The sequence below is a fragment of the Anneissia japonica genome, unplaced genomic scaffold (assembly GCF_011630105.1).
Source record: "Anneissia japonica isolate Jap-2015-1 unplaced genomic scaffold, ASM1163010v1 scaffold1826_len1998817_cov189, whole genome shotgun sequence".
Lineage (NCBI taxonomy): Eukaryota > Metazoa > Echinodermata > Crinoidea > Comatulida > Comatulidae > Anneissia > Anneissia japonica.
Window position 1 is genome coordinate 1,103,672 of NW_022742159.1, and position 22,158 is coordinate 1,125,829.

Below are 22,158 nucleotides of genomic sequence, written 5' to 3' on the forward strand. Positions count from 1 at the left end.
GGTGTGGGTGTGTGTATGTATATTCATAACGGAAGGATTTCAAAAACAAGAACGTATATCAACTTGCCTCGTGGCTCAATTGGTAGAAAACTCCAGATGTGGTCGACGGTCCTTAGGGAATCTTAATAGGAACAATTATGTTGCTCAAAATATTAGGGGCTAAAATTTAATAGAGGCTCCGAAGGGAAAAAATGATATGTTGTAAGCCTACAACTGATTTTCTAAGACACAAAAGAAGTGTTTGACGAAAACCTATGGGAAAAGTAGGAAAGGGCGGTTACGCTCCTTTCCCCCAGATTTTAAATATTAAAAAATCTCATTTACCGTTGCCGAGTTTTTCGGTAAACACTCTTTTTGGGTCTTAAAAAAATTAGTTGTACAAAATATCAAAAGTATTCAGATGATTCATCCGAAGTGAAAAATGCAAAAAAAAAAAAAAAAATGACGCATGTGATGTCACCATGGAAAATCCTTTACCCATTGGGTTTGACAATGGCTAATGATAGTGACGACAACGATGATGATGATTGGATTAGAATGACAGTAAAATTACAAAATTATTCTACTAATTATGTCACAGATAGCGCAATTTGTTGATAGGGTGAAGTACTGTTGCGTCATTAGACCTACTTTTATCCGAAATGAGAACGAAAAATATTCAGTGTCAATACTGGATTCTGTGTATAGAAGTAATATCATGCCGCTTTTTTGCAGTTTTGCTCTAATGATGTTACGTGTGTACTCTTGCATAAATATTTCTCAGCCCTTTAAAGCGAACTATAATTAATTATATAATGAAATGTTTTTTTTCAATGATACTTAACTATCACATACATTAAGTATTAGTTGTACGTTCGTCAACAACAACATATCTTTTTATGAACATATGATCAGTCACTTCTTTTTCTAAGCGTATGCTTGCCAATAGTGTTTCTTGATTAAACTATTTGTAATATACCTCAGCGAGTCAAAGCTGTATAGGAGTTAAAATGATCTGTTATTTTTGCTTCTTTCAATGGAATATTACTAAAAAATAACGTGAATGAATAAATAAATTAAATCTAAATAACACTTCGTATTAGGTCTTTGGAAACATACGATATTATTTTTCTTGATTTTCATAAAATATACGACTGTGACATTACAGCACTTGAGTTGTGTGACGTGGCTCATATTGAATCACACTACTTCTCTACTGTGTCATAGTTACACACGTCTCACGCAATTATACAAATTATACATTTATTCATTTATTCATTGCACTGTGCTATTTATTGATGTTTCAGAAATAAAGTTGGTAATACATGTGACATTTGTCACATGGAGATTTCTGGAAAAAATTGTAATTCGGACAGTTCATTTCAGGTCACTGACCATAAATTTTATGTTATCATTAACACATTATTAACATTTATTTAACATTTTCCTCAGTGGCACAAGGCCTATGTACATGACATAAAAATTCAGTATCCAGTAAATGAAGAAAGAAGAATACATTATTTATACAAAGTCATGATATCCGCAGCAGTGTCTACGAGAGTTACATGGGGTGGACCTTGGTGGGGGGAGGATAAAGTGGGGATCGATTATTACTTGAGGGTGGGGGGGGGAAAGAAGATTAGATGATCTCAGACCTGATATTGTAATTTCGTTGATTTTCTCCTACATAAGGCTGCCGGTGAACTATACCCCCGCTTTTCTCTTAGAACTTCATTACTTGGGTATGTGACAGTGGCGTAACGACGAGTCATGGGGCCCGGTGGCGATAAAATATTGGGTTCCGTGTGTCAGTAAACTGTTTTTGTTGAAAAGATGTCATTTAAGTACCGGTATTCTATTGAATATTCAATCATAAATCAACTTTTGTTTTCACACACAAAAATCGTCATTCATTTTATAGTTTTTGGTATTTTGATAGGTTAAGGCAAAGATACTAGAAATACAAGATAGAGCACTTGCATTGATTCATGATTATGCTTTAATTGTTTTGTGTTTTATTTGGATAATAACAACGATTTCTACCGCCACCAATGAGGTTATGTATTCACCGATGTTACTGTCTGGGTGTCTTTTCCAGTTTTGTTTAATATCTAGTACTTTGTTGAGGATTGATAATAAAATACGCGACGACTTGGTAACGAAAGTTTGGCAGAAGTTTTTTTAGATCCAGCTGTAGGGGGCGTCCCATTGTTTGTATTCCCACCATGCATTTCGGTGGAACACTTTTTTGTGTGGAGAACCGTCTTGTATTTCTAGTATCTTTGGTTAAGGCTAGGATTCAGAGCACCTCGATGCCCCTTTTGACTGGGAGCCTAGGCGTTTCGATAGCATCTTGTATTTTTTCCCGCAATCTACAGAAAGCTAGCATCTGTTCCATCCAAGGTCATACCCATTGAAAATTAATTTGTTATAGCATTATAACAAAGAGTATTGTGAATTATATTACTCTTGATTACAATCATTTTAATTAATAATATCAAAGAGTATAGAATTATTCAACAATTGATTATTCAACCATAGATTAATGTGCATCCTCATTCATTTGATCTTGTTTGGTATTTGATGTCTGTCAAGGTCACTTTGAAACTCCATCAATAGTTTCATATTTATATTCATTTATAATGCACCATTCAGTAAGTAAAAATGTACTATAGATCAACACTGGTTTAAGGCTAGGATTCAGAGCCCTTCTGGTCTCATTTTGAGTGGGGCCCGGAGCGTCACCCCCAAGAGCTCACTGGCGTTACGTTACGCCGCTGGTTTGTAAGAAATATACACATGACCCTCATTAAAATAAGTATTTATATGCTTCAGGCTTTGTCCACCTAAAGTTAGAAACTCTCATGATTCTTCCATCTCATTTTCTCCACTGCTTGTCTCGTCCGCTATTGTACCTTCTCTTCAATCGCGTAAGCTCCCTCTTTTCTTATTCCATTGCGTGATTTCGCGCCACTCCGTAAATGGGCCTTCTCCTTATCAACTTCTATCCTGCATCCGTGCTATCTAATCCCATCTTTATGTTGCCTTCATGATCTTTAATTTACATGTTTGACTTATTTTTTCTAACATTATCTCAATAACTGTAATTTGCAGTATGTGTACAAGGACACTCCTGATTATCGTTACAGATTTCTTTATGACCAATTTTGAAGACTAAGGAAAAAGAATGCGTGAATACTGAAATAAGATCATTTGAAGATTTTGTTGTATTGGTAATTAAGATTCGTTTAGCGTTATATAATACCAAGTCGACCCACTAAATCACAAGGACTATATGCAAATGAGATTGATTCAATTTGCATACATATTGCATAATTAAGAATGGACAGCAAAATGGCCAATTGTGAAAAGTAATTAAGGAAAGTTCATCAGAAACACTCCAAACTACACGTCTTAAGTAGTTAAGTAGTTTCAGTAATAATTTTTAGCAGGTATTTCGGCCTATATAGGCCTAAGTAATTTTCCACACACTCTACATTCATTGTGTGTTTTGGCTAAGAAAAGAACCGTTGGTACTACGCAATCATGTTTTGTATTCTTATGTTTTTCCTTGTGGCATTGCTTTCACAGGTGAGTGTTGTACAAAGTCCTCCTGTGCTAGCTAGGTGGGCACTCACTGCGCCCGACAATCGTTGGCCGACGCGATTCTATGCTGAACGCAGCGCAACAGCACGCGTGCAACGGATCGTTAGAGTCTGCCACCGACAATCAGCATGTCGGCGTCGCGTCGTCTAGCGCTCACAGGGTGCGGAGTTGGATTCGTCGTGCGACGGTCGTAGGACCAGTGGCGTATCCAAGGGGGGGGGGAACCCCCACACAAAAAGCCTGCGCTCCCCCAGCCCCCATTCGAAAACTTCGAAGCAAAAAAAATTAGGCTAGGCTTATGCTTATGCTTATGCTGTCAAGGTTAACGTGTATTTGGGAATCTAAGAAGCAATATTTTTCAGTGGGCGTGGCCACGGAAAATAAATTCCACGCCCCCTCATATTTTGGTCGCGCCCCACCATTTTAATACTGCTAGATACGCCACTGCGTAGGACACGATGAGTGTTTAGCTGTTGCGTATTCTTAAAAGGAAATAAGAATTGTGAAGGCCTTTACAAATTATGATTATAAGCAATGTTGGAACACCGTTTAAATAACTAGTTTGCAACATTTATACTGTAATTGCTGTTACTTGGCGTTTTAATTGGTACCGTATATATTACTGTACCTAAGACATGTTGTCTCAGATATTACACAGTAATTATATTGAAAATATTTGTAGGCCTGTGATAAAACTTTTTTTAGAAACTTTGACGAACATTTTTTTTTGTCTGCAAGTCAGTTAAGGGTAGGAAAAATAGTTAAAAATACATAATTATAATAATATAATAATTTACAGTACGCAATAATTGAAAATATTACGTTGAAAGTATTTTTAGACTATCTTAAAATGAAATATAAATATTCCAGGAGATTCATTGTCTGACTGCCAGCGAGAAGACCCTCATTGTTTCAACACACAATTCTTATAGAAAGAATGTATCACCACCAGCTGCTGATATGACGGAACTCGTAAGTATAGCAACCTCCGTTAAATATTTGAAAAACGTAACAGAACAGTGGTGTTGAACGAAATAAAATCCAGCCTTGACGAAATGTTGGTTTCTTGCATAACTTATTCAAACCATTCCGCTAAGTATTGCTATTGTTGTTCTTGTTGTTGTTCTTGTTGTTGTTCTTGTTGTTGTTCTTGTTGTTCTTCTACTTCTTCTTCTTCTTCTTCTTTGTGTTGTTGTTGTTCTTCTTCTTCTTATTATTATTATCTATGATATGAAAGTGCTTTAATTAAATGTATAATTTGACTTACATTGTCAATTTGAAATAGTATCTTAATTACTATTTTTCGGGCGCCACAAGTGTAAAGCTCTGCTTGTTTGTGGTTGCCCTTTCCATTTCCATTTTTATATCTGTACTGTTTATCTATGCTTTAAAAAGATTTGGAATCAATTTATTTTGAATTGAATTGAAGTCAGCCCCTTGAATATTGTTCTTAATGTGTGCTACCTAAAACTGTCCAAACGTATTTCTGGATAATTTTCAACGGTTAAGTTTGATTGACACTCCGGTAAAGTCCATTACATAAAAAGTTTTGCGCGTGATATGTTAATGAGGCTATGTGGTGCATTGTAGCCAATCATGAGATGAAAACCTGATCTTTCTTATTAAAATATAGTGGGATGAAAGCTCAAATTTACTTTAAGAATTAACATTCCTTTTTTCACTTGAAACAACAGGAATGGAGCGACGAAGTTGCTGGAGTTGCCGAAGCGTGGTCTGCTAAATGTATCATGTCTCATAACCCGAATAGAAATGGGTATGGAGAAAACATGGCGATGTCTACAAAGCCATATAGAGGTGGAGAACTTCGCAAAGCAGTCAAAGCATGGTACAGGGAATTCAAAAATTATAATTACACTACTGGGGGTTGCGAGGGGGTGTGTGGACACTATACACAGGTAAATAATACATCTGTGAACACGGTGATATTTCATGAAATTAAGGAAAACAGACCCAAAGGAATTTTATATTAGTTCATTATCTGCACTGGAAAACATTGCGCTAATGAAGTCAGTTACAGTTCCATAATTTCGTGATTTAGCACCTAAACGCGTACCGGTACATTGCACTTTATTATAGCCCTCTATTTTTGGGAGATTATTTTCACATCACTATGTCCCTTGTATTCATGAGTTCTTTTCCATTGAGGGGTTTAGCTTTGTGGTTAGATGCATGGATTTCAATACCAGGTTTCTGTGTTACAGCAGCGCTTGTTTCTCCCATGACTAAGAAACTCAGAGCCTCAAAACGATACTATTGCTAGTATAGAAAGTAGGCCTACTAGGCCTAATATATGTCCTTTTATTTATGAAGGTCCCGTAAATATCAGCTAACCTGGGATAAGGTGGAAGGGTGACCTTATAATATGGTTTAAACGAACATCATTCAGATACTTAATTTACATTTCTTTTCTGTTTTTTTTAAATAATTATTACTGTATTTTAGGTGGTAGATACTAGGAGCGTGAAGATTGGCTGCGCTACCAACAGGGCTCCATGTTCCGGTCCTTCGTTTCCTTATCGACTTTTCTGTAATTATTCACCGGCGTAAGTAATTGTTCGCATCAGTAAAATCAAAATACAAAATGAGCTTCTTTATTTTGGGTCTTGTAAAGCTTGGTTTCCATACAATCGCTACACGATATCGCCGACAGCTTTCGGCGATGCTGATTGGTCGGTTAAATCGGGGAGCCTTCTTTCGTCGACAGTTAATCGTGGTTTCCATACAATCGCTACACAGTCGCTACACGGTTTTCACTGCAATTCTTGCAAATATGTAGCTGTCCCCGACGAAATCAGGAACCCTACCTGATTCAAATGACCAGTCAGCGTCGCCAAAGGAGTTAGGGAGCGTGTAGCAATTTTTATGGAAACCAGACTTCACGCAGTAGGCATACAACGATTGCAACACTGTAACGACAGTGCAGTGATTTTAAGAGACCACGCTTTATCAGTGGTGCCCGGATGCCATGAATTCGTGTCCGTCCGGCGTAGGAGCTTTCGCTTGGGTGACGCCTTTGAGATCGCAATGAGGAGTCACGTAGACACATTGTGCATGCGAGGCGTAGAGTTATTGTTGTGTCTGAATTTTAAAGATGCATTCATATCGGATCCGAACCGAAAAAAAATCGGATTCGGTATGAATGGACCGTATAGCTAGTATGGCCCAAAGTTACGTTGTGAACAGAACGCAGAAAGATCACGGATGTAGGAATCCGTCCAGGGTCACGTCATCGTGCAAATTGAAAGCGCCCTAATTTAAATGTTGAACTGTGGATCAAGAATGTTTTGTTGTACTATAATGTTGTGCACCGTGCTATGAATATGCTATACTTTTAAATATATAGAGCCACCAATCGTTAATGTCGTTTGGTAGGCCTTGCAACTTAGCGCACTTGATTATAATCAGGGCAACAAAATGTTACATCGATTTCGCCTCTATTCAAAGTTCCTATATACTTAAAATTTTGCATAAATTATTATATAAGATATATCCATGGTAAATCGTTATTTATCTGTGGAACTCACTGCGTATGACAGAAATTCCATGCATTTAGGTCTAAAATCGAAGGATCTGCTGTCTTCACTTAGGCCTATATAGTACTGTCATCTTGACTCAAGGTCACTGGCACCAAGGATTGTCCAATTGTATAGTGTTTCTTATGACAACTAGGCCTACAGTAAGCCATTAAGCTTGTCCCTTTTAGCATTTACCACTTAAATGTTTAGGTCTGCTTACAGTATTAACACTACTTAATTTATTCAGAGGAAATTTCAATAATCAGAAACCGTACCAAACTGGAAAGAAGTGTACCAGATGTCCAGATAATGCCAAGTATTGTAACAACGGATTTTGCGGTAAATTTTGCATTACGTAATATCTATATAATTTAATCCACTGCTTAGAATTCAATAATTTATATCTTTAAAAAAATTTTTATTTAAAGCTGTTTACTTATTACTGAACTCATAACAATCTTATAATCATCTGTTTGACATAATCATACAGTGTAATACCAAAGTAATTGCACACAAAGTTCAACGTTTATTCTTAATTATATCGTTTTTTTTTCTTTCATCATAAAACCAAATTACAATCGATACATTTATGTCAGCCTATTCCATATTAATCATCTAAAGGAAAAGTCCAAGACCAACAATTATTAAAAACTATATATTATCAAAAGAAAATAAATCTTTTTGATTACTTCATTGTTTTTTTTTTATATATATTTAACAGTTGATTGTACTGGCAGCGATTGTCGTAAGTACACATGATTATTAGGTCTATTAACACCGTAAATATTAAGATGAATTCAATTCAAGTTATTCCATCAAAAAGCACCAACATACAAGCAAATCGGGATGAACCACACAAACTAAAATGTCACAAATGCTGGCCTAGGGACTCAAACACGATCCTAATCACTTTCCAAGGGATGTTCCAACCAGCAAGATCAAACATGGTATAAATTAAGACAAAAACGTTTCTTCTTTGCCCATCATGAGATATCATGAGCCTTGACTTTCCTGTTCTTAATTTCTCTGAAACTGAAGGTTCTTCAGTACCGTACTCAATTCAGGTCTGAACAGTTGGAGAGTCTTCCTCAATATCTCCTGGCTGTTCGTGTACTTGTGACTCTTTTTTCTTCTTGTATTTTTGTCGGTACTTGTTGAAATGTCAAAAACCACTGAATAGGCCTACGATAATTTGTGTTATTTCATAAGGATTGTTCATATTTCAATAGAGTGTAAAAGAAAATGTGCAAATGGCGGTGAACTTCAAAGAGATTCGTGTACCTGTATCTGTAACGACAAAAAAGGATTCTATGGACCGTTCTGTGCAGGTGTGTACTTCAATTTCTTAAAAAAAAAAAAAAAAAAAGAAAGATATTACGCGTTGTTGGAGCGGTTGCTGTTCCGTCTCTCAGAATTAGGGTCAGAGTTTTGAATCTTCTCTGTGCGTTTCACATGGGCTTTTGGGCAAGACAGTTTATTCATTGTCCTTCTCAATCCAGTGAGCATCTGGTAGGGTCAATACCGAGTTTTTACGCGGGAAATGTGTTCACATTTTAAAAATGTGTCCACTTTTAAAAATAGGTCTACATTTGCTACTAATTCATTTGTAACTAATAAGGGTCCCAATTTTTAAAATGATCAAAATTATTTATACGCAAGAAATGGGTCCACATATTAAAAGATAGGTCCACTTTAGTTCGGATTTCTTGTATAAAAAAGTTTAAAAATTAAAATGGGTCCAATTTTTAAAATGCGGGTCCACATTAGTTAGAATTAGGTGTAAAATAGGTCCCAGTTTTTAAAATACTCCACATTATTCAGTTGATATGGATTAAATGGTTCCACTTTTTAAAAGGTGGATCCACATTAGTTGAGATTTTACAGTAGGTGTAAAATGTGCCCCAATCCTTAAAATGGTCCACATTATTCAGTTTATATACGCATGAAATGTGTCCATATTATTTGGTAGATTTTATGCATAAAATAGATAATTTTTTTTAATTGTCCACATTATTGAGTTTATACACATTAAATGGGTCCACTTTTTTAAATGTGGGTCCACATTACTCAGATTTTTTTGTGCAAAATCGGTCTGAGATTTTGAAATAATCCACATAACGCAGAGGTACGCTGGGGTCGATTTTAAATTTTGAACATGTTTAAAACGTTGTTCAAAACGTACGGTATGACAACGTTCTGCTCAATACGCTAAGCATACGGTACCGTAAGCATTCGTTGAATAAGACAGTGTATTGCGAAAATAATAGAAAAATAAATTATTCAAAATTTCTTATCAATGAAATAACTATATGAATGAATTCCTCTATAAATTATAAAGTCCAAGAAAACTTAGCATATTATATACTGTTATATTATTATACGAGTTGTTGACAGATATTGTGGAATACTTTTCATAAAAAGATGTAGAGAATTAAATTGCAGGCCTAAATGTAATTTATTAAAACATGTGTTATTAATACCAAGGGTACCAGACGCTTATTCCTAATTGAATAAATAATCACGAACACGTTATATACGGTATTGCAATATGAATAACAATGAATAGGGCTATTACATTGTATACGAGTTGACAGATATTGCGAAATACATTATAAAAAAGATATAGGCCTGATTAAATAAAACATGTGTTATGAATACATAGGGATAATATGCCATGAATTACTTAAATAAAACTATTAATATATCGTTTTAATTAGGCCTACAATTTAATATGTTAGAGTTTCGAATAACAGACTGCTGGTAAAGTTTTTTTTTATTAAGTCAATTAATTGACAAACAGACCATGGAGGACAAATCTACTGGTAATAAATGTATAGGGCCTACCTTATAGAGCAATAAGAAACAAAGTGGGGTGGGAGAATTAATGTTAGAATGAGGCCTACATTTGTACTACTGGGGTCTAGCTCAGGACCTACTGCGGCCCCCGTCAGGGTGCAAGGACAAAGGCCAGGGAAATATCAGCAGTTTGATTAGATATAATAGACTGATTTGAGTGGTTTTTATATTTAGTCTTATAATAGTAACACTTCCAGAGAGCGAAGCGATCAATGAGGTCTTTCGGAAGACAGAGACCCACGCTTTTGATGCCGGTTTGAAAGATTTTTGTCCTTGTTAATACGACGTCTCGAGAAATAATTACGAGCTCAAGTTACAACCGATTATCTGGGAGCAGAGGATTGCAAAGTGTGCGATTAAGGTCCAGTGTAGGGGGAATAAAAAGCACCAAGGGAAAAATTTGACGGTTCTGAATAAACATGTAAAACATTATAATTGTAATGTATCACGGCAAGTTTGGAATTAGCGACTTAATCTAATATTCATTGTTGCTTTCTCACTGGAATTGTTGATTTCGTGAGTGACGTGCGTGAAAATCATCCCCTCCTCCTCGAAAAGCCTGGAGACCCCCACCAAGTCGTACGACGGCACAACAAGGTCGCCGTCGAACTAAAATATTAATTTAAATAATTATTTTCTGTTTCAATCCAAAAGTTATTGTGATGCAAATCCCTAATTTTGTGGTCTAAAATTACAATTTGAACCCCACCATATAATTTTGCCCAAGGACCCTAAACCATGAAAGCCCCATTTCACTGAGGCCCTCTGTAGTTACTGCATGTATAATTTATTATTTTAACATTATTAACAATTTTAAATTAAAATGTTCATTATATATAGATAAATACCGGTACTATCAATCACAGAATTTTAAATGTACATTGCTTTAATTATTAGATTTTTATAAGGGGGAGGTGCCCATAAAGTTGGGGTCCTGTGGGAGATCTGGGCCCTGCTTTAATGAATCTTCTGAACCTGCGGTAGATACGCCGCTGATTGGTCCACTCAAACTGTCCCACACTGTTTGAAAATCCTGGCTACTGCATTGGGTTAATGGCAAATATGATTATTAGCTGCTGCAACGTTACTGAGTATGTTTCATAGGTGCCGACCGGGATAATTAATGAATCTGAAGCGCATAGAGGCATTAGGTATGATGCACTATACTAATACTATACTATTGTTGTTATAAAGCGATTTTACCTAAACATTAAAAAAGCTATTTACGCACAGGTATTTGCTAGTAAAATTAAGCCACTGTTTTAGAAATAATTTACACCTTGTATCTTTGATTGCAGTCAGTAATCTGTAACTTACTCACCGTAATCTGATTTTCAGATTCGTGCATAAACAATGCTCCGTGTACCCCATACTTAACATGGGACAAGTCCGTTGTTTGCGCCAAACAGTACTTCATTGACCAATGTCCACTCAAGTGCAACTCAGACTGCAGTAAGTAACTTGAACTGAGGCCTAATAAAGAACATATACCGGTACATTGTATATAAATTATATATATATATATATATATATATATATATGATATATGTATATATATATATATATGATATATATATATATATAATTTTAAATTTAAATGTTCATTATATATAGATAAATACTATCAATCTAGAATTTTATATATGCATGTATTTTATATATATATATATATATATATATATACATATATATATTATATGTATGTATGTATATTATATATTATATATTATATAGGCCTATATATAATTTATACCACTGCTTAGTTTACTGAATTCAGCTGCGACTAGCGAAAGTTCTCCCTGGCCCCACTGTGTGAGGGCGTATATCATTTGTGCATTGAAGCATATCTAGCTGGACTGCCATTTAATACCAACAACAGGTCTTCGTCGTCTAGCGGTATAGTAGCCAAACGCTCGCTTGATAGACGGAAGTCACATGTTTAAATCCCGAGACCCGATGAGACATTTTCACACATATTAATATTATTATCAACCAATTTTTTACCATTACCATTTTAATGATGTTACTAAGTATATATTTTAATTGTTTTTAATTTAGAAAATGCCAAGTCGAGTTAGCTACTACCGAACCAGTACGCCACTGTGCTACAAATCTACAGACCGTTATATTTATACAAGATTCTGAACAACACTGAATGCGAAGTTATTCGTATCGTCATTATGCTTTTTATTATATCAATATCAAATTTATGTTACATCAATATAATAGTTTGTAGATCTATAAGACTAAAATTAGAATAAAATCATGGTAGTTAGACGGTCTAATGTTTAAAAGTATAAACAGACGTGGAATAAAAAAAAAATCTAGAAATGTTTGTTTTTGTTTCACTTCATGATAATTCATAGATTTTGCAGAGTAAACCTACATTCATATCGGTTCCGAACCGCGTTTCCGATGCGCCGAACGCCAGCGTCCATATTCTTACATAATTCGGATTTCGGACCGGTTCGGTCTTTCCGGTCCGAAAATTCGAATTCTGTGTGAATACGATATTCGAAATTGAGTGTTTGAGTAAGAACTTAAAATAGAGATAGTTATGAATGTGACAGTTCCAAAGACGTCACGGGGTCGCACAATAGAGAATGACGTTCCCCCTTTACAGGTGAGTTGTGAGAATGGAGGGTTTGGTGTTGTTGGGGTTTCAGAGCATTCTATTCGCCTGGTGCATGAATGAGGTGATTAATTACATAGTTAATTTCCCTGTTGTGATTGGTAAATGAAAATTTGTGTTTTAAAGACAATGCGTTATTTGGCAAGCAAATAATAAATCTGATCGAAAACTGGTGCTGCTTTAAGCCGGGCGCTCATTGCGTCGTACGCGGCGGTCGTACGACCGTCGGCCGATGAATCCAACTCCGCTCCCTGTGCGCGCTAGACGGCGCAATGCCGTCTGCTGACTCTCGGTGACAGTCTGACGATCACGAGCGTCGTGGCCCATTGCGTTCTTCATGAAATCGCGTCGGCGCATTACGTGCCCGGCTTTGGGCGGGGTCTCCGGGGACCCGCGGCAGCGCAGCCGCAGTGCAGTGCCGCGCTGATTATTTAAGTAGTTAAGCATATTATAATTAATTCAGCAAAACTAATTACTAACTTGGTCGAAAGCAGATTGCTGATTCATAAAATTCATCTAGTTAATAATATTTTATCATTTTAATATTCTTTTGGACGTGGCAGTCTCAGCTGGCTGCTGTTGACAATTAGGACCATAACACATTATGTGTTTATGGAAACATGAATAATTAATGTACAGTAATCAACTTGCGTCATTAGATAAATCTGTTGTACATATTTACAGTGAAGGACGCACAACAGCAAAAAAAAAAGTGTCGTAATGCTCACTTCGCCCGACGGTTGTCGGCCGACGCGATTCTTGGAGAACGCAACGCCACGACGCACGTACAACTATTTTTATTAATGACGATACGTTTAGACTGCCACCGACAATTAGCAGACGCCGTCGCGTCCTTGAACGTTCACAGGCCGACTGTCGTAGGACGGTCGTACGACGCAGTGAGTGTTCTAGCTGTAGATTTATGGCTCCAGCAATATGCGAGGAGTTTAATATAAATAAAATGCTTGTATCTGTCCAATAACAACACGATACTGCAAACTGGCAAAGCTGCTTAAAATTGGCTGTTTTATCATAATATATTTATGGAATGAGTACATTTTTATTATTTTTGTGACACTCAATTAGCAAGTAAATGTGACCTAACTTCTATGGAAACAAGTAATCGGACTGCTATTCCGTGGTATCCATTTATAAGTTACTACCGTATTTTTAATAAATAATTTCAACAGTTATGTGTTGTAATTTTCACTGTTGTGTTTCGTTTTTTTTTTTTTTTTTTTGTACTACAAGATTGATAACTGTCTCTTATACACATCTAGATGTGTATAAGAGACAGTATATATAGTGTATAGAAATATATACGGTATACATATAGGCCTATATATAGAAATATGTGCTATTGAAAAAATTAACCTTTATTACAAAGTAGGCCTATTTAGTGTACTAATTGAATATAAGTCGGATTTTTAATTTGAATAGTTTAGCGTAATTTAATTAATTCTTTAAAACTTATTACTAATCTTTTCGAAAACTGACAGCAGATTAATAAATTAATGCTGTCCAGCTGGTCTCATGGCAATAAAAATTAGCGGTTTGTCTGCGGCCATTCTGTAACATTATACGCGTTCATATTTTATATTTTATGATGATGATGATGATGATGATGACGATGATGATGATGGCGTCAGTCGACAAGGATTATGACAGTGATGATGATGACGTCGTCGACAAGGACGATAATGAAGATGATTGTTTTAGTTGTAATAATGGTGACTATTTTACTGGTGGTGATGATGATATTGATGACGATGATCATAACGATGATGGTAATGATGATATTTATTTTACGAACAATATCGCACGTGTCCACAACAGGGATTTGCCGAGATTACGTGGCTTATATTCCGTGATAGGGCCCTCTATTGTTTAAATACTTCAAACCAGAAAAACATGAATTAGGCTTATGTGGATTTATATTATAATAGAAGTTACAATAACAAAATTTATGTTTGACGTAAAACATACAAAATATCGCGTTTTCATCCTGTGTTAGGCCCACTACTGTTTAAATCTTAAAGCATGAATAATTTCATTACCATATGAGTTACATAACATTTGTATTTTAAGATGTTTACAGTGAACAATAAGTAAACACAACACTTTTATGTAAGCTTACGAGATTTATTTATTTGCTTATTATAATAATAGCAATAATACTGTTCTTCGGAACTTGTTTTGGTACAGCACATCATTCAGTTTAATTGAAGCTTAATGGACCATTTTTTTCGGATTGTCAATCAAACTTAACGACTAACCAAATATGACCAGGAACACGCACATGTGCCACGAGTAGACATGTTTACTTACGTCTACCTTGTGAACATGGCGGGACTTAGTGGAAAGGTCCATTACAATGAAAAAAAAATCATATCCAAACTTTTAAAAGAAACCAATGATTTTTATAATAATATCAATGGTCGATTTATAGAGCGCATGTTGTAGCAGGCGTGAGTCCAGGCTTTCATTTTCTTTTTTTTCATTTCATTAATTTCGTCTCAATAAAATACATAAAAAACAACAACCGGTTACAATACAACAAAGTAAAAGCATAAAATATCTGAAACAGGCCGAGACAAGAAGCAGACCGCTGCGCCAAACCGCTCCTCCTTACTGCAGAATCCTTCATTCCAATGTGTTCATTATTAAAATTTAAAATTATTTAATTCCTTTTTTATTATTCTTGATTCTAAAATTATTAATATGAACTTTATTACGTAAAAATTTATATTAATATGTTGTACATATGATGCCATTTGAGGTTTAAAAGAATATAACGATGGTAGATTTCGACTATTTAAGATAAAAATGTCAACGAACTAAACAAACACCTCATCATTTTAAATACTAATATTCGGCATTGCTTTTCATGTAAATTACAGTTTTCCCGAGACAGGGATTGATAATTATCTATGATAAGTCTATTCCCGTAAGGATGAGAGGTAGTGAGTTCACTGGCAATATCTCTAGGAAAGTGAATTTTTGAAAAAGGATAGTAGAGGCTTCGCTAAATTATGTCATGTTTAGACCTGCCCAGAGTACCAATCAAACTGAATTGACCAATCACAACTGGATGAGAAACACCAGCAGGTCCCACAACAAGCACACAACATGTTTTTTTTTTTGTTTTTTTTTTTTTTTTTGACGCACATTGTTTACGCTGTTGTATTTTGGAGGACCTTAGCAACAATATCCAAGGGGCGGAGCTTAGTGGAACGATCCATTGTTAGGCCCAGCAGCCCTATCAGCATATTCCTAACTTTTTTTGTGTGTTTACCAGTATTTAAAAAGACCCAACATTTTAGAATTAACAGACGTGGATATTGCTTATTTGAGAAAGGGTGCCTGGAACAAAACAGACATGAGCGTCTTCACTTTGTTATTGGTGTTGTTGTACATGCAGGTGAGATTCCTACTTTGATAGTTTATTCTAAAAAAAAAGCATGATAGGCTTAATACAAGTATAATTAAAATATCCTATAAATAGGCCTACATATGTTGGTCTATGTAGCATTGTTAATAGGGTAAGTATATTTTCTAAACCAGTTTTTAAAAATTAATCATAACAGTTAAATGAGTTTCTTAATTATCTTTTGCATGTTTCCACAGTGGTTTTAATATTTCGTTTAATTAAAATATGTTATCTGTTTAGCATAATGAAGGTAAGTACATTTTCTAAAATAGTTTTTCGAAATTACTTGAGTTTCTTAATGATCTTGTGCATGTTTCCCTTCATGTTTTTAATATATCATTTTCATTAAAAATATTATCTGTTTAGCATTATGAATTGGACAATCATTTTCTAAAACGGTTTTTCAAAATTACTCATTACAATTACCGGTATTCAAGTTTTTTGACGATCTTTTACATATTCTCTTCCTTGTTTATAATATTTAAATATCATATTATCATTAAAACTAAATTTAGTTTTAATGATAATGGTTGGAGATAATTAGGCCTATATGTGTCCGTAGTATCAATTTAATAAATATTAGGTTATAGATGGTGAGATAGGCCTACAGATACATTTGTTTAAGTGTCTTTCTGTGCAATTTCGGTATTTTCTTATGTTTTACAGAGTTGTTCATGCTTTACAGACGACGAAAAGCAACAGATTGTGGATAAACATAACAACTACCGTCTTAACGTATCGCCATCAGCAGGCGACATGCGTAAACTTGTGAGTAGATAGAGTGGTTCATGATGTTTTATAAGCCGGGCACTCACTGTGCCGCAATTCTATGGAGAAAACAACGGCACGCGACGCGCGCGCAACGGATCGTTTTTATGGACGATCCGTTCAGACTGCTAGCGTACCTACAAGCAGCAGACGGCGTCACGTCGTCTAACGCTCACAGGTAACGAAGTTAGATTCGTCGCACGGCGCCGTGAGTTCCCGGCGTTATAAGGTTTTAACTTAATGCTAATTAGGCCTATACTTTTGTGCTAGAGTAGGCCTAATTTCAGTTGTTAGCAGCAGTTTCAAATTTATCGTATACCGGAAGCAAATGGTTCATGATAGCAGTTGTGCCAGTAGATTTTCTGCTGATTCCTTCATTCGTAGGGTCCGACGTTCGTCTGATCTGTAGGTGCCACAGAACACAAAATAACTTTTAACATTATTTAAGCTTTTAAGTGTCATTTTATCAACGTGCAGAGGATTCTTGTGATCTGTTGTTACAGAACACAGAACAACCGGAAAATGGCAGGGTCACATAATCGTTCAAAAAACCATGAGCTTATATCATTTATCGTTTCTGCAAAAATTGGCCAATTTTTTACCTAGTCGTTTTACTACTGATTCTTACATTATGGTACCTAAGAATCATGAAAATATCGATTGTTTGATTTAACCTTGTTCATCATCTTTTTTAGCGTTTAAAAGTTTAATTTCCCAAGATTCGGACACAAAGATTAACTGAGTGTCATCCTATTTAACATTATTTAACCTTAAAACTCAAGCTTTAAGTGGCATTTATCAACCTGCAGAGTATTATTGTGATCTGCATGTGCCACAGAACACAAAACAACCGGAAAATGATGGAGTACACACACACACACAAAAACTTAAGTTAGGCCTATACGCTTTACGTTGCTGCGAAAATTGGCCAATTTTTCAACTAGTCGTTTTCCTGTCAATTCTTACATTATGGACCTAAGGATCATGAAAATGCCGAAGGTTTGATTTCACCTTGTTTAACAACATGTTCTTAACGTTTGAAAGTTATAATTTTCAAATGCGGAATGAGTATCATCCGATTTAACATGATTTAAACTATAACTAAGATTTATGTGGAATTTATTAACCTACAGAGTATTCTTGTGATCTGTAATTGCCACAGAAACACAGAACAACCGGAAAATGGCGGTCAAAATTATCCAAAACATTTTTTTAGCGTTTAAATGTTTTAATTTAAACGCTAATTTATCTTGGCAAGGCCACATTGATTATATTGTTAAAAAGTGTAATATGAGGATCTATTTCTTGAAACAACTCTGCAGAGCTGGCCTGGACCCTCAGTCTCTAAAATATTTTTATTGTTCAGTTATCCGATCTATAATTGAGTATGCTTGCCCTCTCTGCACAGTGCGGCCCGCCAGCGATTTCTTTGCGGCCGTGAAAATGAATTAAAAAACCCTATGCAGGTGTCAAGAGGCCCCGAATAATGGTTCAGATAAAAAATCTAAAATTCACTTAGGCACTCCGACCGATTTTTATGCCCACCCCTGGTGTAAAATGTTATCAATACTTATGGAATATGCATACAATGCATATGTTGTGCATATATAATACCTATGAAATTCATGTAAAATACATACCGTAAGTTATACGGTACATTTACACTCTTAAAATATGCCTACCTATAAAATACATATGTTACATACATAGAATATATAAAATACATTTGCATATACAATGTATAAACAGCGTGGAGGATTTAAACGCCAAGCTCCACGCCTTTGGTGACATGTTTAAAAGCTAAACGTTTAATACTGAACACACCACAAACCTAAGCACAATTGCATGGAGCTGTGCGTTTAGATCCTCCACGCTGTTTTTTTTTTAGTGTACAAAGGATGTGCATTGAGTTTAATTACAAATAGTATGAATGTCACTCCAAAAATTGACAAGGCCATTTTATTAAACGTTTCGTTTTTATTCAAGCATCATCAGGAATGATTAATTTAATCAGCATCATCAGGGGCAATACCTACCTGTATAGAATATGAAATACATAGGCTTGTTATGCAATTATATACAATCTCCTATCTATATAGAATACGGTACATGTTATGCATACATATCTACTGAATACATATGAAAACATCTGTTTAATATATAGGATAGTTAATACGTTATTGTGCCACGTATGTTCCACATGGATAATCGAAAAATGGTTTGTTGCTTGGAACATAAAACTTTATTTTTTAAAAATACAGTAAAACGAACGCGCCTGCATTCCTCTTCTTTGGACGACTACTAAATTGAGATACTGTAGGCCTATAAACTATTAAAGCAATGCATAAAGTGAGTCAGAGTTGATTAAGTGCAGAACAGTGGCGATGAGTATGCGATTTAAAGTTAGAATCTATGAGAACGCATAGAATTTATTAATCGGCGTTGTGTAGAAAACGGGAACGTGAAGTTTGTTTTGCTCAACTGCGCATGATCGATAAATGCACTTGGCCGCGTCTTCTTTAGAAGTTTAGACTCGCTACATTGCTGATCTTGAAGAAGTGAGCGTGTCCTGTGTGTAACTGGGAATATTGGTAAGCATAGGGTTTACTATGGACTCAACTGAACGGAAGAAGAGAGCTCTTGAAATATTCGTGGAATAAATTTTCTATATTCTGAAACGTCAACCGTGTTCATCTTTATTTTGATTAACTTCAATTGTTTTATATATACATATATAAATATATGTATATGTATATATATATTATATATATATATTGTTTTATATACATATACATATTATATAGGCTTATCCTAACAGTATGGCGATATAGATTGAATATCCGATTAATTATGCAGTTTGAACCATGACCATGACTGCTGCTCACTAATGTAAATAAGAACACCAACAACATATTCACACTCATAAGGCCAAAAAAATTGTGTTGGCCACGTTTTGGGAAAATCCAATTTATTTTTTAACCAAAAATGTGTTTACGCTTAAAAAGTAGAAATTTACACAAATAATACAACAATTTTGAATTTGCATCGCGTACCATGCACCAAAAAATATGCTAGACCTTGGCCCCCTAGCCTAGTCGAAGACTATTTCAGATATTGTTCCTTGTAGTCAAAATAATAATAATAATTTAAAAAACAATAATTAAAATAAAGTAAGATAAAATGCCTGAATTTCGTAAAATTTGGGTCGGTCGGGCGTGGCCAACACAATAACAACACGATAATTGTTTTTATTTAGCCTAAGTTGCTGGTATATTTTAAACACCATATTTATCAACATTCTGTTTATTTTGGTAACCAAAAAGGGGACTTTTTAATATTTCTTTGCAAATATGTACAATTAACGACATTCAACTTTTAATTCTTTTAATTCTTTATTGCGGCCGAGTGTTGTTAAAAATTCCTAAAATTTAACTTTTTAAACCTCCTCATCTATGCTGCAGGGAACTAATATGTATTATTAGTCAATCGTGACGTCATTGTAACTCCCAATGTTATTTCGCTATCCCAAACCGTGTGCACTAATTTGACAGGATTTTTGTTTCATGCATTGATTTAACCTTTGTAAAATAATTTCCATTAGTGTATGATACGCTACTATATCAATTGCTTAATGCATATATTTTGCATAATTTTTTCTCATAAAATGAACTTATCTCATTATAGGTTTATGACGATACAGTTGCTAGCGTGGCTATAGACTGGGTTGCGACGTGTCCAACCAACCACAACCCGAATCGGAATAACTATGGGGAGAATATGGCGTTCAGTACTCAACCTTTTGATGGAGACAGTCTACTGTCAGGGATTGAAGGCTGGTATGAAGAAGTTGGCGACTATACTTATTCCACAGGAGCATGTGAGGCTGGTAAAATGTGTGGCCACTATACACAGGTAAGTCTAATGGTTTTTTTTGTATTTAATTTATTTCATATAAATAATGAACATGGCCTAGTGGACGTCTCATGACTGGGTGTGGTCGAAGAGTTGCTGCCCTATTTGGGCACCTGCGCCCAGCCAACACGAGTCTCGGTTTACGCGCCAACATGTGTCCATTCGGTGATGTTATCTGCCCAGATCCTATATCTTTGAAATAACAAATGCACACACGGCCTCTAAATAATTACCGTATTATTATACCCTCCCCTTCCCCTTTTTCTTTACTGTACCTTTTGAGCGGTGAGTTCTATAAATCATTGAAAAATGAACAAAATAACATTATACAATCATAATAAAACCTTTATTTTAGGTTGTGGACACAAGAAGTTTGAAAGTTGGCTGTGCAACGAATGCGAATCCGTGTTCGGGTGTTACGTACCCGTATGTATTTGTGTGTAATTATGATCCAGCGTAAGTTTTGTATCGTTTTGTAGTTATTGTTTATTTTTTTATAAGTAATAAGAATATTATTTAAAAAAAAAAAAACTTTTATACGTAAGTTCTCGCCAAGATTACACAAGATAGGAAATGCTGAACCTGATAAACTTAGATAAGAGGCTGTCTTGAGAGTGCTGTATACTCAAAGGATTTGATTGGACGAACGGTGTGGTTGCTGCTATATACAATCATGGAGGAATTGTATTCCTCTATGATACAATCCATGTATTGTGTTGACTATAATATCTCTATGTACAATCTTATAGCCTTAATCATCGGCGCAGGTTTGAATCCTATACATCTCTCATGATTTCAGTTGCTTAGGCCTATTTATCAATAACGACAATTCAAATAGAAAGAGAACTAATCAAGAGGATGGTAAAAATAACAATTAGGCCTATATTGTTATAACCAAAATAATAAATAAATAAATAAATACATACTAGTAGTAATAACAATGACGGTTATTGTTATTTCGACATGCTTATATGGCGCTCTACGAGGAACAGAGGGCCTTACACAATTTGCATTACAAAATAAAATAAAATAACAAACAGCTCTACTCAGAGAAAAGAAACGTTTTAATACAACGTTTTGAATAGAAGTGCCGACTTCGCTTTCAGATACGCGGGCGGCAATAGAAAAAGCACTATCGCCAGCTTACTTTTTCGATCTTAAGACGAAAAGCCGGGTGGAAACATTAGAGGAGCGGAGTCGACACCTGTATTTAGTTGCTGATGATGATAATGATCAGAATGATGGTTAGGATGATTATTAATCTCATATTTGTTGTCTCCACTATAGGGGGAATTTTAATGGTCAGAAGCCGTACAAACTCGGATCACGTTGTAGCCTATGCCCAGATGAGACCAAATATTGTGAAGACGAATTCTGTAGTAAGAGAACAACGCCACCTCCCATTATTCTTCCTCTTTATTCTACACGCTCCTATATAC

At 35.3% G+C, this 22,158-nt stretch overlaps 2 protein-coding genes across 3 annotated transcripts; both read left to right on the forward strand.

Moving 5' to 3' along the window:
• Positions 1 to 3,351: 3,351 nt before the first annotated feature.
• LOC117119062 (cysteine-rich venom protein TEL1-like) lies at positions 3,352 to 12,308 on the forward strand. 2 transcript variants are annotated; one of them, XM_033263871.1, is made up of 9 exons: positions 3,356 to 3,570; positions 4,456 to 4,557; positions 5,280 to 5,501; positions 6,049 to 6,149; positions 7,369 to 7,460; positions 7,843 to 7,866; positions 8,351 to 8,449; positions 11,316 to 11,429; positions 12,036 to 12,308. In XM_033263871.1, exons 1-9 carry the CDS (start codon positions 3,526 to 3,528, stop codon positions 12,053 to 12,055), a joined length of 819 nt encoding a protein of 272 aa, XP_033119762.1. In that variant the 5' UTR covers positions 3,356 to 3,525; the 3' UTR covers positions 12,056 to 12,308. The 2 variants fall into 2 exon arrangements, with proteins under 2 accessions (XP_033119763.1, XP_033119762.1); XM_033263872.1 differs by lacking the exon at positions 7,843 to 7,866 and having other exon boundaries at positions 3,352 to 3,570.
• A 211-nt stretch (positions 12,309 to 12,519) lies between these two features.
• Positions 12,520 to 22,151, forward strand: LOC117119063 (peptidase inhibitor 16-like; the record flags this gene model as incomplete). The annotated part of the gene is made up of 6 exons (XM_033263873.1): positions 12,520 to 12,600; positions 15,908 to 16,030; positions 16,706 to 16,807; positions 20,492 to 20,719; positions 21,075 to 21,175; positions 22,007 to 22,151. Coding segments are annotated over exons 1-6 (765 nt in total), but the record flags the coding sequence as incomplete, so codon positions are not given.
• Positions 22,152 to 22,158: the final 7 nt, after the last annotated feature.